Source organism: Cetorhinus maximus, chromosome 21 (assembly GCF_964194155.1).
Source record: "Cetorhinus maximus chromosome 21, sCetMax3.hap1.1, whole genome shotgun sequence".
Classification (NCBI taxonomy): Eukaryota; Metazoa; Chordata; class Chondrichthyes; order Lamniformes; family Cetorhinidae; genus Cetorhinus; species Cetorhinus maximus.
Window position 1 is genome coordinate 76,769,869 of NC_135899.1, and position 21,759 is coordinate 76,791,627.

At 42.4% G+C, this 21,759-nt stretch overlaps 1 protein-coding gene across 1 annotated transcript; it reads right to left on the reverse strand.

The window, feature by feature from the left end:
* Positions 1–1,553: 1,553 nt before the first annotated feature.
* On the reverse strand, positions 1,554–21,533 carry LOC144696016 (proton-coupled zinc antiporter SLC30A2-like). Its single transcript, XM_078567189.1, has 8 exons — positions 21,337–21,533; positions 19,355–19,563; positions 14,303–14,449; positions 9,478–9,631; positions 7,362–7,569; positions 6,488–6,593; positions 5,212–5,346; positions 1,554–2,300 (listed from the first exon to the last, which is right to left on the reverse strand). Exons 1-8 carry the CDS (start codon positions 21,405–21,407, stop codon positions 2,155–2,157), a joined length of 1,176 nt encoding a protein of 391 aa, XP_078423315.1. The 5' UTR covers positions 21,408–21,533; the 3' UTR covers positions 1,554–2,154.
* Between the last annotated feature and the right edge of the window lie 226 nt (positions 21,534–21,759).

The following is a 21,759-nucleotide window of genomic DNA, read 5'->3' on the forward strand; positions in this document are numbered from 1 at the left end:
GTCAAAGCACCAGTGCACAGAGAGAACATTTAATAATAACTGACAAAAGAACAACGCATAAAAAAAATAAACACAGTTATGATGGTCTGGATTGCATTGTCTAAGAGGGTGAGCGGACACAGATTCAGTAATAGTCATCAGCTGGAAATTGGATTAATATTTGGAGAGGGGGAAAAAATCAGGTACTATGGAAGTGGGATTAAGTGGATAGATCTTTCAAAGAGGTGGCACAGGCATGATGTGTTCCTTCTGTGCTGTGCGGTCCTGGTACATCCATATTCTGTCTGGCTCACTGTCACACCGAGTAGGATATTTATGCGGGTCGACTGGGCACTGAAGATACTTTTAATCTTTTACTTACAAAGTTTGCAGAGACCACCACAAAATTTAACTTTCTGAAAAGGGTAAAAGGATTTTCCTTACACAAGAATTACTATAACATTTTAATGAGACCTGCATGGATTTACCTTCTCCCCATATCAACGTCTCAAAAGAAACTTCACATGACAAATTACATTTCACAGGCAAACACAGCAGCCATTTTGTTTGGACAAGATTCCCCCAAAGAGCAAGACAGTAACAATTGCCCAACTCCATTCCTGCCTCAGCTCAGCTGCTGTTGAAAACCTTCATCTCCAACGTTGCTACCTCCAGAATAGGCTGTACTCTTGAGCAGCCTCCCTCTCTGCACATTCTGTAAACTAGAGCTCAGCCAAAACTGCTGCTCATACCATGCCTAGTTCACCCAGCATCCCTGTGTTCACACTATCTCAGCCTGGCAGCAGCTTGATTTTGAAATTCTCATCCTTGTGGTTTATATCCTTCCATTGTCTCAACCTCTCCCTATCTCTAAATTCCTCCATCCCTACAAACTTGCAAGATCTCTGCACTCCCCCAATTCTGGGGTTTTGCACATTCCCAATTTTTAATTTGCTCTACCACTGGCAGCCATGTTCCTTCCCAATAGCATTCCTCCTCACTTACCCCTTTTTGAAGATGCTCCTCAAAATCTACCTCTATGACCAAGCTTTTGGTCACCTGTGGTAATAACTTCTTAAAAGGCTCAGTATCAATTTTTTTTTATAAAATCACTCCCAACATACACCAGAAAAGGATCTCTGTTTATCATCTCATGTTAGACCGTGTTGTGAAGTGAAAGTGATGTAGTGTCAACCCAACCCAGACTATGTCCTCAGCTCTTACAGCACAATTCATGATCTTTGTCTCCTGATTGTGAGATGCTAACTAGATTCATAGAATAATACAGCACATAAGGAGGCCACTCAGCCCTTTCATGCCTACGCTGGCTCTTTGAAAGAGCTATCCAATTGGTCCCACTCTCCTGCTCTTTCCAGATAGCCTTGCAAAATTTTCAAGTATTTATTCAACTTATTTTTGAAACTTATTATTGAATCTGCTTTCACCACACTTTCAAGCAGTGCATTCCAAGTCACTACGCAGTATGTAAAACGTTATTTCTTCAGGCAGCCTCTTGCTCAGTTTAAGATAATTGGCAAAATACTCAATCTGACACACAATTTTGACATTACAAAATTTCAAAAAGTGTTTATTTTATTTCAGCAAAATTTTTTTAAAAAAGAACTCTTGCATAAATATGAAAGGCCTGGAAACAGACAATTAATTCCAATGACAATTGAATGATAAGTATATTTTAACAAAAATGTCAACCTTAGTCTCCTACCACCAGGGTTCAGTTACATTGATGGGAAAAAGCAGAGGGCAGAACAGTTATGTCTAAAACACAATACATCCATTAAAATGGATTATATCAACTCAAAGACTTTGTTCTTTCCCCCACACACACTCCCAGAAGAACCAACATATCCAGAGATTGACTTCCCTAGTGCAAGTTGATTGCCCAAATGATACATTTATGTTCAAATATCATTTTGAAGTCTATTATGACTGTGTTCAATGTGGATGCTAAAAGGATTTAAAACCCTTGATCTTGCAAGGTACGAGAAAAGGTCACTGCAACTCACTCTCAACACAGTGCATGAGCTCTAGGTCAGCCAGCAGTAAGATAACTTCAAACACCATCCTGCCTCTTACACTCAACTCATTCAGGTGCGATTCCCTGAGACGTGGTCTCAAGTGATGTCTCTCTCAGGCATACACACGCACCTGTGGGAACTAGTCTCTAGGCTCCTGGCATTCCCTGCAATTGACCATATCAGCAGAGTAATTTTCGATTTGGATAGTGATGGAGTGGAAGTCAAACTTGTTCTGGAGCCTGTGGTTAGCTTCGGCCAATATATCCTGAGCATTCGCATTATCATCTGCAAGAAACACAGCCAGTAAATCATACAAATCTCAAAAACTAGCAAACAGGAACAGAAGAAATTGAAAAGACAAATGAAATCTTGGGCCTTTATCTCAAGCGGGTGTTAGAATATAAAATGGGTTGGAAATTATAATACAGTTATATAAAGCTCTGGTTTGAATACATCAACATTATTACGTTCAGTTCTGGGCATCAGAGCTCAGGATGGATGTATGGAGTGCCGTGCAAATTCACCAGAATGCTAGGTTTGTATTCCCATCAGTATAGAAGACTAAAGGATGATTAAGGTATTTAAGATGATTAAAAAGGAACTGATGGTTTTTCTCTATCTACCCTATTTCCTCTGGTGAGAGAGCCCAAAACAAGGGTCAGGGGTGATATTAGGAAGCATTTCTTCATGCCAAGAGTAATGGAAATCTGTAACTTTCTGCCCAAAAAGCATCAAGGCTAGGGGTCAAATGAAAATTCAAAACCATGTGATAGAATTTTGTTACACAAGGGTATTAAACAGTTACAAAACCAAGGTGGATAAACAGAATTAACAGATTAGCTTTGATCAAATTGAATGGCAGAACAGGCTAGAGAGACTGAAAGGTCTCCTCCTGTTCCTATATTCCTAGATTACAACTCAAGCCCATACTAGCGATAAATAAATAAGTGTAAATTCACTCAAGAGCTAGAGGTCTCAATCACCTCATTGTGTTGGTTGCATGGGACCACCCACATTATACACCTGAAAGATATCTTTTGTCAAGATTTTTCAGCATGCAGCCATTTTTCACAATCAGTCTCCTTTACTACAAGGTATTACTGTGAGACACTCTCCCTCCAAAAACTTACTAAATTATTGGGATATTTCTGATCTCTAGTAGCATCTGTGGGTTGAAGGTGTAATCTTACAATCATTAATCATTAAAGCTCTATTCAGACCATCTCAATGCCTGGCCTATAACACTGTGTATATGTCTCTTCCTCCATTTATAAAATGACAGGCCCACAATTTAAAACAGAGGTGACAATTTTTTTCTAACCAAGACTACATCATCATGGTAGCATGGTGAGATGAAAGCCTGCATTAGGTACTCAGCAGCACCATCAGCTGGCAGGTACAATGCTGTACAGCAGTCATTTGTGGCCTGGGCACAACCAAAGTTGTAAATTTCAATTAACACTGCCCTGACCATTATCATTTAAAACTGAATGGAATTAAACAAGAATTGGCGAAAACTTTTTATACTTTTTATTTTCTTCCCCACCTACAATTGCACAGGAGGGAAAAATTGGCTTATTTATGTCTAGGTTCTGCACCTCACTACTCCAGTAATACAGGGACAGGAGCAAGATCACCTACTCTCCAGGATTGCCCTGGAGACTCTAAGAATTAAGAATTAAATCTCCAGGGCATTATTGTGAACTCAGGAGAAAAACCATAGGGACAGCAAAATGTTTTTCAACAGAAGTAAATCAAAGAATTTATTAGTTATAAAAATATCAGACTTAGGAAAAGAATGGTTTGACTGACAGTCAGGAATCATCCAACCAGGTAACCAAGAGTCTGCTCACTCTCTAATTGGTTGTGGGAAGCTGGAACATCACGAGGATAGACATTAAGATAAAAAGCAAAATACTACAGATGCTGGAAATCTGGAATTTAAAAACAAAATGCGGGAAAAACTCAGCAGGTCTGGCAGCATCTGTGGAGAGAGAAACAGAGTTAGCGTTTCGAGTACATATGAGTCTTCTTCAGATCTAAAGAGAAGTAGAAATGTGATGGATTTTATACTGTTTAAGAGGGGGCGGAGCAGGTGAAGCAAGATAAAAGGTCAGGGATAGGTGGGAGCTAAGGAGAGATTGACAAAGATGTCATGGAAACAGGATGAAGGGAGTGTTAATGGTAGCGGTAAGGACTAAAGAAGGTGCTGATAGTGGCAGAGTGTTTTAATAGCAGAACGGATGAGCACTCTGTAAAGGCACAACATGGAAACAAGTGACAGATGGCCCTGTGGGGTTGGGGAAAAAGGATTTAAAAAGTGAATAAATAAAAATGAAAATAAGTGTAGTTAATGTTATGAAGGCAAATATGACAACCATTAGGATCAGTCCAGAAAAAATTACTTTTTTTTTTAATTCAAAAAAATAATGGTCAGGGTTGGGAATTTCCTCTGATTACTACCACTCTGGCAGCGTAACTTTGCTGTAAGTGTGGAACCAACTACATCAGGTGCTTAAACGGAGTATTCAAAGTTAAGCCAGTAGAACAACTGAAAGGAAATTCCCCCTTGGAATATTTTTTAATATAGATTGAACAGACACTGTTGTTGAGGGGAGTATGGCATGGTCAAAGTTTCAACCTTAGGATTCCTTCCCCCTTTAATGAGATTCAACAAAAAAGGAAAAAAATACATTTATATAGGATCTTTCACAATCTCAGGATGTCCCAGAGGGTTTTACAGCTAATGAAGTACTTTGAGGGGTAGTCACTGTTGCAATGCAGAAAATGGAGCAACCAATTTGTAAACAGCAAGCTCACACAACAGCACTTTTGATAATGATTGGATAATCTGTTTTAGGGGTGTTGCTGGAAGGATAAGTATTGGCACCAGCCACCAAAGAGAACCCCTATTCTTTTCTTCAAATAGTGCCTGGAAATCTTTTACGTTCTCACCCAAGAGGAAAGATGGGACCTCAGTTTAACATTCCAGCCAAAAGACGGCAGCAATTGACAGTGCAGCACTCTCTCAGTTCTACACTGACATCATCAACTTGAAATATGTGTTCAACTCACAATCATCTCACTCTGGGGGGAAGAGTGGGATACCAATGAGTGATGGTAGACATAGCTTCAAAACACAGCTGAACAAACTTACAGCAACCCCTGCCAACAAGAAAACTACATTTGTACTTACTGATGGCGATATGAACAGACAGCACTGGCTGGTTGATGGTCAGTGCCCAGATGTGGAGGCTGTGCATTGCTTTCACCCCATCAATTAACAGGAGAGTCTCTTTAACCTGATTAAAATCCATTCCTTTTGGAGTTCCTGGATCAAAGTACAGAACTGAGCTTCAGTGGGAATAACGCTTGCAAATGAACATATTCCTTCAGTGCCCTTATTCTTGAGCCTTATTGTTTCACCTAATCACAAATGAAAATCCCCACATCTCCTGCTTTTTTGTGGCTGTCTTGGCTCCACCTTTTGTGCCAAATACTTCTCCTTAGCATTTTTGACCCAAATTCTACCAAGACTCAAACCCTGGTCTCTTATCTGGAGAGGCTGTAAAACTTCTCCCTACATTTAGATACAAGGAAAGAGAAGCATCCCCCTAATAGGGGATCCTTAGTCTCTAACATCCCTCTTACTTGCCCCCATCAATGCTAATATGATCCAATGTTCCTTCTAATGACTTTTTGCTGCGCACAAATACCCCTTCCTAGTTGCTGTTCCACCTCCCTGCATTGAATTCAAAAACTTACTACATTATCTCCTACAAAAAACTGATTTCTTTCCTCAACTACCACCTCCAATTTACCATCGCTGAATCCCCCACTATCAACCTCTTAGGGGTTACCATTGACCAGAAACTGAACTGGACTAGCCATATAAATACTGTGGCTACAAGAGCAAGTCAGAGGCTAGGAATCCTGTGGCAAGTAACTCACCTCCTGACTCCTTAAAAACTGTGCACCATCTACAAGGCACAAGTCAGGACTGTGATGGAATACTCTCCATAATGCTTATGGAGCACTGCCTGGATGAGTGCAGCTCCAACAACACTCAAGAAGCTTGACACCATCCAGGACAAAGCAACCTGCTTGATTGGCACCCCATCCACCACCTTCAACATACACTCTCCACCATTTTCACACAGTAGCAACAGTGTGTACCATCTACAAGATGCACTGCAGCAACTCACCAAAGATCCATCGACAGCACCTTCCAAACCCATAACCTCTACCACCTAGAAGGGCAACAGATGCAAGGGAACACCACCACCTGTATATTCCCCTCCAAGCCACTTACCAATCACACCTTTCCCAATCCATAGGCTTTAAAAAACCAAGCATGGTCATTCTCCATTTACCTCATCTTTTCCCCTACTCTCTCTACTCTTCGTGATATCCTGCACCTTCATTTTTACCTGCCAGTCAGAAATCTTAAAATGTTAAATCTCTGGACTTGCCTTCCATTAATATGCAGAGAACGTCCCTTAAGATGGATATGGTGGTCCCCAGAACCAGCACAGAGAAGAGGAAGGTGCAGATTGGATCCACCATTTTATATTCAGGCTAAACACAAAATTAAAAGCAAATTATTCAAATACCTTGAGCAAGTATTTAAATCATCTGACACACTAGGAGATTAGAAAGAAATGGTTAGTTGTATGTTCAGGGGCCTCTGATCTCTTGGCTCTTGTGCCAAACAGGTCCTGGGAATATTATCAATCCAGGTACAGTGCTGGACATTTAAGCATGAGAAGAAAACTACATACATTAAGAGCAAATTCACAGTTTAGTGTAATACATCCCCAAATTCCTTCACCATACCATTGGCAGCTATGCTAAGCTCTGAAATTCCCCCCCTTAAACTCTCGTCTCCCTCTCCTCCTATAGAATCTACCTCTTTGACCAAGCTTTGGATCAGTGTCAAATTCTGTTTGATAATTGCTCCTGAAGTACCTTGGGACATTTCACTAGGATTCCCCCAGACTGTGGATGCCAACCTTCAAGAATTATCTGGGAGTCTCCAAGAATTAAAAGTTAGTTTCCTCAACAACGCTATGAGCAATCTGGGAGAAAAAGCACGAGGGCATGAATTTTTAAAAAGTGTTTATTTCCCCCCCTTTTTTTTAATGCTTTCATTTATTAGTTCTAACTTATTGAAGATTGTTTAAAAAAAGGCTATTTGACTAGGTGAAGCAATTGGGGGCAGGAGATCATGTTACACGACCTCCTGGAGTGCACTCAGCCAGAGTTGGGAACCACACCCCAAATTCCCCTTTGCAAAGTACCAGTACTCCCTTTAAAAGATATGTCACTGAAACACTGTCCATGTACCTTAAAATAGATGGCATAAGCAGCAAGCAGGACACCGACGCTTTGCAACAGGTCTCCCACGACATGGATGAAGGCAGCTCGTACACTGGGGTTCACGCTGCCATTAAGCCTTGACCCGTGGTTGTTGGACTCGATGTCATGTGATCTGACCTCTCCGATACTGCCGTGGCTGTGGTTGTGACCAGACTGATGAAGGATGATGCCCATTCTGTGGGTGGAAGTGGTGAATAGGAACAGGCAAAGGAAGAAATTGGTATGGAGTGTATAGCAAAAAGTCTTAAGCTTTCAATATGCACATATTGGTGCTGGTTGATGGCTAAGCCATTATATCTACACTGCCAAATATGGTAGAGTCCCATGGATGGGGAAAGACTCAGGGTTTGTTTATGTTCTAACTTTGCCAATCTCTTACCTGAAAGAGTAAAGGTACCATAATTGGCTTCAATGCTACTAGGATGAAAAGATTGCAAAAAAGTCAGGTATAGTTTCCAATCCTGATGGGCACCTTGTGATCTTGACTACAAACAAAGTACACAGAATTTTGAAAATATTTATTCATTCACTGGATGTGAATAGTGCTGACAAGGCCAGCATTCATTGCTCATCCCTAATTGCCCTTAAGGTGGTGGTGCAGTGCCACCTTGTTGAACCACTGCAGTCTGTCTGGTGAAAGTACTCCCAAAATGCTGTTAGGAAGGGAGCTCCAGAGCTTTGACCCAGCGACTGTGAAGGAACAGCGATATAGTTCTAAGAGTGGCTTGGAGGGGAACTTGCAGGTCATGATGTTTCCATGTGCCTGCTCTCCTTGTCGTGGGTTTGGGAGGGGCTGTTGAAGAAACCTCGTTGAGTTTTCATGTACACACTGAACCAATGGTGGAGTGAGTGAATGGTTAAAGTGAAGGTTGGGAGAAGACCAGGCTCAGCTGTGATGTCCCAGCCTTGTGGTGTAACTCTCTTCTACCCCACCACCTGCCAATGCCTGCACCTCGACTTCTGCATGAAGGATGGCTAATTGGGGAAGGTGGCAGAAGGCTGGCAGTATTCATGGAACTGTACTCCAATAATAGCCAGCGCGTTCAGGAAAGGAATGGCCAGCAGCAAATTGGAGCAGGAGAATGGATTGATGACAACATTCCTTACAACACCAAATGTTAAAATTGATAAATGAGAGCATGTTCAACTACATTACTCCTCCACTCCCTTACCTCATCCCTTATGGGTCAAAGATTTCCTGCAATGGAAAAGACCATAGGTCTGATAGGAGGTCACTGTGACTTGGGCAGTTACCAAGAAGCATGTTAACAGTTACCCCATCTGCCCCTCTTTCCCACAAGGAAGGGTTTTGCCTTTTGATTGGAGCCACCACATAACAGTGCAATGGAGATCAGGAACTTAGTGGGATCACCAAGTGGGAGAGGCAAAATTAAACCCATATCACATGGTTTCCTCCAATATTATCTAGCCATTTAGTTCAATAGCTTGAGGTATGTTTGGCTGGGGAGGTAGGATGCTGAAGGGCTTGAATGTAGCCTATCATGTCTGGCTCTTCTGTAGACTCATTGATAGATATTGATTGTTACGATTAATCAACAACTCTAATGTCATTTTATCATGCGACTATTGGAATGATAGAAGACTAACTCAATGGAAAGTGTGTCTTTGTTGTCTATGTTTGCAAGGCTATTAGTTCACACTACTGCTAATAAGATAATCATAAAGGTCACAAGTGCTGGACTGTGCCTAAAGATGATCTCAACTTCAGTGATAATAGGGATGATGAAATTACTCAACACCCTAGGACTCAGCATAGTGCCAAAATTATCAGCCAGGATTCTTGCTCCTGACCTCTATCCAGTAACTCCTTTAGAAAGCACAAAACTGTCTTGGCAGATGAAAAACAGATAGGGCTAGGCAGTGATACCTCCATGAAGCATAAAGTCAGAAAATGTTCACTAGGCTCTGACAGGAAGAGTGGACACTCGAGCAAGTTACCGAATGGTGGCTGGTGTTCAGTGAAACTATACCCCAGCAAGAGTCAGCACCCTCATGACTGGAATGGAGAAAGCTCAAATTTAAAAAGTAACAAAACGTCACTTACACACAAGGGGATACTCACACAATATTGACAGCAACAGCACATCCCGAGGTGATCAGCATGGCACCGCCCTTAATTTCATACTGCCCAGAAATGAGTCGCTCAATGGCCAAATACACAAGCACACCTGTCACCACCCAGATGGACAGCACAGAGATCAGGGCTCCTAGAATCTCTTTGGGACATCAGAGGAAGGAAGAAGAGAATTCATTTGTATAAAATAATTTAGGGAGTTCTTTCCATGTTCTATGCACGGGTAAATCTGAATTTACAATACCATCAGATAACAATTCCCCTCCCCACTTACTATAATGCAAGAGGTTACAATTATCTCAGATTTGACCAAATCTATGCTGTAACTTGACTGAATTTAATGTACCGGTATGCCTCGAGAAATGAGGGCCATGTTTCTGAGATAACTTAAGAACAAATGAACAAGGAGCATAAGTAGGCAATTCGGCCCCTCGAGCCTGCTCCGCCATTTAATAAGATCATGGCTGATCTGATAGTTACCTCAAATGTGCATCCTGCTTACACCGATAACCTATCACCCACTTGCTTACCAAGAATCCATCCACCTCTGCTTTAAAAATATTCAAAGACTCTGCTTCCACCAACTTTTCAGGAAGAGTTCCAAACACAAGACCCTCAGGAAAATTTCTTCTCATCTCTGTTTTAAATGAGTGACCCCTTATTTTTAAACTGTGACCCCTAGTTCTAGATTCTCCTACAAGAGGAAACATCCTCTCCACATCCACCCTGTAAAGTACTGACAACCTTCTATCCATGCCAATGTGTTACCCCCTACACCATGAACTTCTATTTTCCGTAACAACCTTCGATGTGGCACTTTATCAAATGCCTTCTGGAAATCTAAGTACAGTACTCAAAAAAAACATTCAAGAGGCTCGACATCATCCAGGACAAAGCAGCCCACTTGACTGGCATCCCATCCACAAACATTCGCTCCCTCCACTGCCAACAAACAGTAGCAGCAGTCTGTACCAACACCAAGATGCATTGCGGAAACTCACCCCAAGGCTCCTTAGGCAACACCTTCCAAACCCACGGCCACTACCATCTAGAAAAGGACAAGGGCAGCAGGCACATGAGAACACCACCACTTGGAAGTTCCCCTCCAAACCAGTCACCATCCTGACTTGGAAATATATTGTCATTCCTTCACTGTCACTGGGTCAAAATCCTGGTACTCCCTCCCCAACAGCTTTGTGGGTGCACCTACACCACATTGACTGCAGCAGTTCAAGGCAGCAGCTCACCACCATCTTCTCAAGGGCAATTAGGGATGGGCAATAAATGCTGGCCTAGGCAGCAACACCCACATCCCATAAAAATGAATTAAAAAAATAGCATCTACCGGTTCCCCTTTATCCATAGCACAGGTTACTTCCTCAAAGAACTCCAATAAGTTGGTTAGGCATGATTTCCCTTTTACAAAACCATGTTGATTCTGCCTGATTACCTTGAACTTATCCAAGTGCCCTGCTATAGCATCTTGAATAATAGCTTCTAACATTTTCCCTATGACAGATGTTAAACTAACTGACCTGTAGTTTCCTGCTTTCTGTTTCCCCCACTTTTTGAATAATGGAGTTACATTTGCTATCTTCCAATCTAATGGGACCTTGCCCGATTCTAGGGAGTTTTGGAAAATTAAAACCAATGCATCAACTATCTTACTTGTCTGTGGCAAGCTACAAAGTCAAACTGTCTGTAACTGGACAATGATGTCAGACTAGAAAACCACAAGGCTACAGTTAGTACGTTTGCATCTCAGGGAGCGGGAGTGGACTTGGAGATATTCTGCAAGATAACCTTCAAGCTACTGCAAAACGAGGAACTTCTGCAGCCCCCGCAGAAATGGCGTCAGGGGCTCACTGACTACAGATAAGGAGAAGAGATACCAATGAAGGACTATTAACAACGTCTTGGGACATTTACGTATTGGGAGGGTGGACAAATCTTCATGTATAAAAATAGCAGTCTGCAGGCACTGGTACAGTGAATCAGGTGACATGATCACAGAAAGAACCACCCATTAGTCACTGCCAAATGGATCACTTGCTGATGTTTATTTGTTTGTAATCATTATTGATTTTAAGTAATGGAATGGTTACAGAAATCTTTGTCCCAATTTGTCTGTTCCATCATGGATTGAACTTTTAATTACTGTTAGACTGAGATAAAAGTAGTTATGAGTCTTATAACTTTTTTTTTATAAGTGGTAACAATAAAAAAGTCTTTAAGATTATGAAAGGGTTCGATAGAGAAGATATTTCCACTTTTGGGGAAGACCAAAACTATCAGCCAGAAATAGAAGATACTGACCAATAAATCCAGTTGGGAATTCAGGGGAAACCACTTTACTCAAAGAGTGGTTATAATGTAGAGCTCATTACCACAAGGAGTAATTGAAGATAATAGCACAAATGCATTTAAGGGAAAAATTATGCTAAGAGGGGTGGGAGGAGGCTCAATATGGAGTATTAACATGGACCAATTGGCCTTTTTCTGTGCTGTACATTGTATGTAGGCCCTTCTGTACCTCACCAAGTGTTCATTCCTCAGCTAAGTGACTGGAGAGTAAGCTTTTGAACAATGGAATAGGAACAGGAGCAGGCTATTCAAACCCTCATGCCAGCTTAGCCATTCAATTGGACGAAGGTCAATCTGCACCTCAGGCTCCCGTTTTCCCACATTTACTCCATATTCCTTGATACTTCTTACCAAACATCCAAGTGCTTTCCAACAAGAAAGCATTAGAGAGCAAAAGAAAATCTGACTGACTTTTCCACCTCCCAATCCAAACACGGAAGCAAGTCACAGGCCAACTGCTTACACAGCTGGGAACGCCTGATGCATTTATCAACCAAGGCATCAGCTAGGCTGAAATCTTGGATATTCCTGTGAAACATAATTGTCCAGTAATTAATGCAACAGCTAGTCACCATCCCTTCAGTATTTCAAAAACATGGGCAAACATGCAATTTGGCTCAAGTCCCCAATCCCACTAAGCAACTCCCTATTCTAAGAAAAAGGGAATATCTAAAAACAGCACACTGGAGCACCAAACCACATCGCTACAGGAAACACATCCACAAAGGGGCCCACGGTCAGGGCATTGTTTTTTTTTTATTCATAGGATGTGGGCATCACTGGCTTGGCAAGCATTTATTGGCCCATCACTAATTGCCCTTGAATAGGTGGTGGTGAGCTGCCTTCTTGAACTGCTGCAGTCTCTGCAGTGTAGGTGCTGTTAGGGTGGGAGGTCCAGGATTTCGACCCAGCAACAGTGAAGGAATGGCAATATATTTCCAAGTGAGTGGCTGGGAGGGAAACTTCCAGGTGGTGCTGTTCCCATCTATCTGCTGCCACTGTTCTTCTAGATGGTAGTGGCCTTGGGTTTGGAAGGTGCTGCCTAAGGAGCCTTGGTGAATTCCTGCAGCGCATCTTGTAGATGGTACACACTGCAGTACACAGTTCATCGGTGGTAGAGGAAGTGAATGTTTGTGGATGTGGTGCCAATCAAATGGGCTGCTTTGTCCTGGATGGTGTCAAGCTTCTTGAGGGTTGTTGGAGCTGCACTCATCCAGGCAAGTGGGGGGTATTCCATCACACTCCTGACGTGTGCCTTGTAGATGGTGGACAGGTTTTGGGGAGTCAGGAGGTGAGTTACTTGCCGCAGGATTCCTAGCCTCTGTCCTCCTCTTGTAGCCATGGTATTTATATAGCTAGTCCAGTTCGGTCTCTGGTCAATGGTAACCTCCAGGATGTTGATAGTGGGGGATTTGGTGATGGTAATGCCATTGAATGTCATGGGGCGATGGTTAGATTCTCTCTTGTTGGAGATGGTCATTGCCTGGCACTTGTGTGGCACGAATGTTACTTGCCACTTGTCAGGATTTTGTCCAGGTCTTACTGCATTTGGGCATGGACTGCTTCAGTATCTGAGGAGTCACGAATGGTGCTAAACATGTTGCAAACATCTCCACTTCTGACGTTATGATGGAAGGAAGGTCATGAAGAAGCAGCTTAAGATGGTTGGGCAGAGGACATCTTCAGCTGGGGGTCAGGTCAAATCAAATGGAATCCACAGTTCTCCCCATGAGAGGGAGGCAAAAGGATCTATGATGACAGGTGAGGTACTCAAGCTGCTCCCAGACTACAAACAAAAAAGGCACATGCCACTGACAGGACTAACAAGACAGAGGCACTGAAACCACAATACTAACTCCACAAGTACAAGTAGCACATTAAGCCTTTGGGAGCAAAATTGGCCTTGACCATCAATGTCAGCAGGAAAACTAAAAATAAGGAAAAATAATGAAGAAAAAAAATAATCAGGTGGGGTGTAAAACAGGTGGATAATTCACCATTGCCCATAACCAATAACACCATCTCTATCACCACAATTTCAACCCATTTAGGATTCACCATTAACAGCTTCTCTCTAACCATCTTCTGTTTCTTTACCTATCCCATGACCATCACCTTTTGCTTTGCACCATCAACCCTTTTGCCATTTAATCTCTCCTGCCCGCCACCCTATCACAAACCTTTCTTTCCTACCCTCTTCCCTGTCACATTGCCCTGCCTTTGCGCTGACTTAAAACTGGCTACATCTCTAACAACTTCCAGTTCTGACCAGAAACCATCAACCTGAAATATTGTTTCTCTCTCTCTCTTCACAGGTGATGCCTGCCTGACCTGTTAAATGCTCCCTGCATTTAGAGCACCCACGATATTTTGCTTTTGAATTAATGCCAGTCCCTTTGATGAGATGTCTCTCACCACATCTAAATACAAATGCCACATCTGGTTTCACCTGAACGATACCAGCCAAAGTTCATGGTTTTAGTTGCAGGCCGAGAGGAAATCCACAGTGAGAACAAGCTGACGAGCATGGTGGCAAAATCAGTCAAGAGATGAGCAGCATCGGTCATTATGGCCAGACTCTGGGCCAAGTATCCCCCTGAAAAAAGACAATGAATGGTTGTCAAGGATCAGCACATGGGGGTTTCAACACCCTCACTAATTATTACAAAATTCCTTGTATACGGGACAATAGATTTCTACAAGATCACTGCACCATTCTAATTTTCTACCCATCTCTCCTAAAGATGGTTCCTCTTTCTGGCTCAGTTCTGGCACCAACTGTCCTCCAAGTAACCATTCTGTAGTATTAGGGCATTCAGGACTGAAAAGGTTAATGTGGGATTGGGGAAACAGTACTGCCCACATTATGATGTGGAGTCTCACATGGGAGTAGTAGTGAGTCTGGTAGAAGTCAGCATGAAGATAGCACTTAGTCAGTACTGTATCCTGTGTATATGTATATAGTTATGTGTTAGTAATAAATAGTTACTGTTGAATCATTCAAGCCTCTAGACCTCTTCATGAGAGGACATGCAACCTTAGAACATGGTGGCAGTAGGTGAAGGACCCCAAAACCCCCAAGAACGAGGAAGCAAAGAAACTGCAGTCTGACCTGAGAGAGATGTGCCTAACTTGAAGATCTCGGATATGCTGCTGGAGATCGCTGAAAGAGCTCCATTAAAGGTGTAGAGGCTGAAGAAAGCTCCACCTTGCAGTATAAAAGAACTCCACCAGATCACTTGGTGGTCCATTGTAAGACCCAATCGAAAGAAGAGTCAAAGAACCTAGCCAGATCGCAAAAGGGTGAGTAAACTCCCCAAAAAACCTGAAATAAGCTTTTAAATTCAGCACCATAAATCAGGCAGCACTGGCAGACCGGTTATTTTAACGAGCATGGTTTGAAGAATGCTGCAGCCCGGGTCCAGAGTCGGCATCATAACACATGGCGACTGTGTGCAAATGAAAAATAAAATTTTAAAGGAGAAGTCAGAGCAAAAAAAGAAAGGCTTCAAATCGATTCTGTAAGCTCAGGAAAGCAACTAGCTGGTCAAAACGATTCGTTCAAACGATTTTCTGCAGAATCGCTGAAGTTTAAAGCGGCTCTATAACCGCAACTGGAGTCCACCAAATCCTGACAGGCACAGGAAGAAAAAAAAATTACCACACTGCTATTTGAGAAAGGTGAAAGGGATACTTCTCTGTGCTGAAAACTTCCATGGATGGTAAATCAACACTGCCAGACTGTCATGAAGCTATTAATGTATATAATATTAGTGGAAACTTTTCTTTTAAAATAGAGGTTTAGTTTGTGGGTGCTTAATCCAAATTTCTTAACTGGATTAAAGCCAGCTAGTCTGGGTGCTTTGATGTATACTAGTTTTGAGATGGAAGAGAGGCATTTGCACTTTGTTGAATAGAGCATTCAAGAAGGGGAGTGAAATCTGGCACCTAGCTAGCAGAGACCAAGCAATGTTTATATTACTAATAAAATTGGTACTATGAAAGGGGTTTTATTGTTAGAAGAAGGGGAGTTCAAAGGGGCCGGTGATACAATGAGAATTTACATCCAATGAGATGTGCTGGGTATAACAGGCAGCAGTTTTGTGTGTGCAGGGCAGAGGCAATGTAAGATCAAAGCCTGTAAGCCTACGACTGTGTCTGCGAAGGAACCAAAGTGAAAGAAGCCTCATTTTGAATTTGTAACGTGAAAATGCTTTGCCTGGTGTCTGCTTAAAGTCTATGGGTTGCTGTTGCCTTAATGGAGATTAGTTTGGGAATTTGTTAAAAGTTATGATAGTAGTAATTTGTAGCCACGTGTATATATTTAACTTGTGTAAATTAATAAATGTCTCATGTATTTTGATATAAAACCTCTCAAGAACACGTGGTCTGATTCCTGAATTGAGAGCTTCATCTCAAACATACCACTTAAAAACATAGGTTATGACAGTTGTTTAAAGTTTCCTTCTGGGATTTTTAAATAACTCAGCTTAAGCAACTGTCATGCCATAACAGACCAATTAAGGCAGATGGAAAGACCAGGGCCGTTATGGAGAATATTTTATAAGATATAGGATAGCATTAAGATTGAATAAGAAAACAGAGGCTGAACATATTTTCAATCATATCCAGTAGGTCCAACAGTCGACAACATAATTTCCAGACAAGGAATAAATTAATCTTCCGATAACTTTGCCGAGGTCATGAAGTCCTCTGACACTGACTTTAACCCAAGAAGCAATAGAAGTTTGAAGCGAGCAAAATTTAACAAGAGAGAGTCCAAAAGCCCAGGAAACCTGCAGATGTTTTAATTGGCTGAAGGCTGTGACTATGGTGACCTTAAGTCGAAGCTCATTAGAGACCGAATTGTAGTGGGAGTGGCCGATGATACTCTTTTGGATCTACTCCAGTGTAAGGAAGATAGGATTTTGGAAAAAGCCATCCAAATCATCAGGGAATCTGAAGTCTGCCAGCAAAACTGAACCATTTTGCGTGGTGAAGTTAACCCGTGGTACAAAGCAACCCCAAAAATCCAGCTCATAAAGCAACAAAAGGGCAAGGAGACTTCAGGGCAAGGAGAAAAAGACCCAAGCAAAACGCAAGATGGTGGCAGATCATGTCAGCCCTGTGGTGCCAGAAGACCTCACAGGCCCAACAATCACTGTGTAGTGCTTTCACTGCAATCGCCTGTCGGATCAGGGACTGTGGCTAAAAGAACCCTGGCTACTGATGACAGACACAACGCTGTATGGTCCTGGAGGAATCATAGTCATAAGCATGGTTCAAGTGCTGCTCCAGCATGGCAACAAGCAAATAATCAAAATTCTGTATGTCATTCGCAATCAACACCTTTTCTCTCCTGAGTAGAGATGCCAGTGTTACCCTCAACCTCCTCAAAACAGCAGAAGATGTCAAAACAACCACTTGACTGGGACTTCAGTTCAGAATTGTCCTCACTCTTTGCAGAGGCAGTTATTCCAGCTCCTTTGCAGACAGCAGAAAATACTCTTCTTTGGTCAGACCAGCCAAACCTCCAGATGAGCACCAATATACTGAAAACAGAAGATACAGAGGAGAAGGAGCAGCAGCAGAAGGTTGAGCGCGAACTTCAGAGTCAAACAGCTGCTGTCACAGAACCAGGAAAAACTACAGCAACGAAGCCAGAGCTTCAAACTCACACTACAAAACTAAGTCGATCCTGGAAAAGGAGAGAAGTGACCGCCAACTCATCAAGACAAAACTCAGGAAGGCACAAGTGCACATGAAGAAACAGAGTGCAGCATTAGCAGCCAAGCTGCAGGTTGATGAAGAACATACAAACATAAGGGAGGTAAACCTTCAACTGCCAGGAAGAACATGGTGCACCCCACTGAAAAAAGAAAACCAGAGTCCACTGAAAGAATAGAGCAAACATTCCCCCTGGAAGGAGAGGGGTAAGCCCATAGTATCTGACCAAGGAAGACAGATTGTTGACAAAGAAAAATACAACATTAAGTAGTGCAAGAAGTGGACCAGGTGCTGACACCCAAGTATTTGAAACACAAAGTACCACAACTTCAACTCCAGACCAAAGCCATCGGCCCAAAGCAGTTAAGACTACTACTTCCTCCAAATTTGAAAAGAATGAGATCTGGAAGAGTGAAAGACTCCAGACCATCTAAATCTGTAAAGTCAGAGACTTTGGGGGTAGAAGAGGTAGCATGTAAATATTATTGTAAATATATTTGGGTAAAGACTTGGGGGGAGGTATAGCATTAGGGTGTTTGGGACTGTAAGGGTAAATGTTGGAGTGAGGAAACAGTAACACCCACAGTATGATGTATAGAGTCACATGGGGGTAGTAGAGGTCTGGTAGGAGTTGGCATGAAGGTAGTACCTAGTCAGGACTGTATCCTGTATATATGTAAATAGTTATGTGTTATTAATAAACAGTTATTATTCAACCATACAAGCCTCTAGACCTTTTCATGAGACACCATACAACCTTACAACACATTCTTCAAGGGTGAAAAAGTTTAAATGGGATAATCAATCCTACTGGATTCTATACTCTCACCTGATATCTGTACACACGCACTGTCCAGCAGGTCACCAGGCTGTAATCAGGAGTGGGAACCCTGGATAATTTCTATCATCCTCAGTAAAAGGCACCAAGGTTAGTTGTAATGACCTTCCCAACCATAGACCTAGCTGACTCAGTGCACAAAGTCAAATCTGGGAATTCCCTACTCAAGTTGTTTTTACTACATTGGATCTACCAGAGGATTTTTTAATGAATAAATCTTGGCTTGGACATATTTCCTTAATGAATCCCAATAAACACCAATTTCAAATCAAACATGGAGTTGAAAGAGTTAACATTTCGAGTCCTTATGACTCTTGAAGAGTCGTAAGGACTCAAAACTTTAACTCTGTTTTTTTCTCTCCACAGATGCTGTTAGACCTGCTGAGTTTTTCCAGCATTTTCTGTTTTTGTTTCAGATTTCCAGCATCTGCAGTATTTTGCTTTTATATTATGGGAGTTGAAATGCTGGGATGGTATAACCGCAAAAATGCATTTCCATTCATCTATAGCAATGTACCCACAGCTTAGGGATAACACTCTCACCTGAGTCAGAGGATCTTTTTCCACTCCAGATGCCATGGCACAAAATGTAGGCAAACGCTCTCAATATAACACTGAGGGAATGCTGCACTATCGGAGGTGCCATCATTTGGATAAGAAGTTAATCCAAAGTTAATTACATCAGATGGGTGTAAAATATCTCACTGTACTATTACAAGAGCAGGGTGATGGTTCTCCTTGCTGTCCTGGTCAATATTCATCTCTTAACCAACCATCACTAAAAACAGATTACCGGGTTATTATCACTTCGCTGTGTGTGCATAATCTGTCTGCTGCATTTCCCATATTAAAACAGTGGCTACACTTAAAAAGTACTTGACAGCCTGAGGCTGTGAAATGTGCTATATAAATACAAGTTGTTATTTCCTTCTTTACCTATCACTTCACCAATTATAAAGACCAAGCAGACAGCGGAAGCTAGATACAGCCTCCGACGGGCATTCGCTTTATTCACTTCCTTATGGTCTCCAGATGATTGGTTGGAATGGCAGTGCCGAGGCTCCAGTTGTTCTAGAACAGGGTCTGCACGGGTCAGACTGCCATACAACTCATTTGGAAAGGTTTTATGATGCTCCAGGAAAGTGCTGTAAACAAAAAGAGGAAAACAAAAATGTACAACACACCAACAGCAGTAATCATTCAACCCTTCGAAACGTCTTTAGCCATTTGTTCCATCTTTTTACTTCCAATTTCCTGCCCTTTCTCCATATTCCCCCAACATCCTTACTTCCCAGTCAGTGTTCATCTCTCTAATACTCAGATTCAGTTTGCAAATATGGTTCTCTGGGGCAATTTTTCCAGATTTCACAAATTCACATTTCTTTTTGAAAGGGCTCTATCACCCAGTGTCTAAAAGTACCTGCTTGCTGTAGGCCAGGGTCCTATGATGTAAATAGGACCCCAATTGCCATTTTAGGTCAGGGTAGTGCATTAGGTTAGAGCTTGTGCAGTGTTCAAGGTCAATAAAACTCAAATCAAATGTCCGATTACTTTTGGAGGGTAACCTACCTTGCTGATGTCACTTCCCCCTCCACTGGGGATGTCCCACGGTTTCCTGGGCAAATTTAAATCAATTATTGGGGCCTCTGCATGGCTAGCCAATCAGCACACTCTGCTGGTTGATCATCCAAATATCGAGATCAACCCCATCCTTTGTCCTCATGGTGTTGATTGAGGTCGTCTCCAACTCATTCTTCAGATCTCAACATTCGTGAACCTCTCACTTGTGAGCCTTGGCCTAAAGGGTAGCACTCTCACCTCCGAGTCAGAAGGTTGTGGGTTCAAGCCTCACTCAAGACTTGAGCACAAAATCCTAATGAACACTCCAATGCATTGTCAGAGGTGCCTTTCTTCATTAAACCAAGACACAGTCTGGCTTCTTGGATGGAGGTATAAGAAGTCATTGCTCTAATTTGACGTAGAGCAGGGGAGTTCTTCCTGGTATCCTCAGCAATATTTATCCTTCAATCAATTAAAAAAGTCTTGCATTTATATAGCGCTTTTCACAACCACTGGAGTCTCAAAGTGCTTTACAGCCAATAAAGTACTTTGAAATGTAGTCACTGTTGGTAATGTATCAACATCACCGCTGCTGGTGTGAATCTTGCTGTGTGTAGATTGTTGTGGTGCAAGAAACATGGCAAAAGTACTTAATTGGCTATCAAGTGCTTTGGACACCTGATTGTTATGCAAGGCACTAAATACATGCGAATCTTTCATTCTTCTAACTCCCTCCTACCAGATGCTAGCTTTTAAAAGCAAAATTTAATATCACCCAAGCTCTGCTCCCTGGTTTACTTCGTTTCATCGCCTGTGTTTTTCCCCCCATCCTTTTTTGTCAATTTCCTTCTTTCCCCTCCCCAGTTTAGTCCCTCGAGTTTCCATATCTGTGCCTCACCCAAGCGAGTCACGTGGGGGTAATAGTGAGTCTTCAGCGGCGCTTCGAAATAATAAACTATTTGACTGCACGAGGCATCACAAATCTGAATTTGTTCTTGCCCAACATCCATTTACGATACACACGCCAGGGTGGCTGCAGAGTAACCAGGAGTTTGATTTTCACCTCCCCAACTTAGCAACGCTCTAATCAATTATATTGCCCCGACACAGCCCCCAATTTCTGACCAGACCAGGGATTGAACACAGGGTTGCAGCGAAATGTACTGAAAGGGTCGGAGGAGTTTTCTAATTGAATCGTGAACTTTTAAGAAAGTCAAAGGGACGATGTTGAAGGCTCCTTCGAAAAGTTGCGGACTAGGGGCCCAGGGCGTTGGGAGAGAGGAGAGGAGAGAGAGGGGGGTAGAGGGAAAGAGGGGGGTGGAGGGGAAACGATTGCCTCACGATCTTTCACCACTCACCCAGCGGAGGGACAGCTTTCAAGGGCCATCGAGTCCTTCAGAAGCGGCCAAGTCTCGCTCATTTCACCCATCGATTTTCCACCTTTTAAAAAAAAAACCTTGAGAGGGAGAAATGTTGGAAGCTGGGGGGAAGTTTCGAATCCCTCGTGGGAATGCTCCCAAAAACAGGAAATCTCCTTCTCGGTGAAAGCTACCGAGTCTCCCCACCCCCCGTAGAGATGGAATGATCAGGAGACAGGGGGGACGTGTGATCTGGGTTTTTATCCGTAGTTTAGAACCGTGTGGAAGATTTGAACCCGGCTCTCCCCACATCGTGTGCAATGGCAAACCGTTCGCAAATTGTTTTTGAAACCATTTTAAACCGAAAATGATGGGGGTTGGGGGAGGCGAGCTGTTTAAATACCACAATTAGCCTGAAAATTG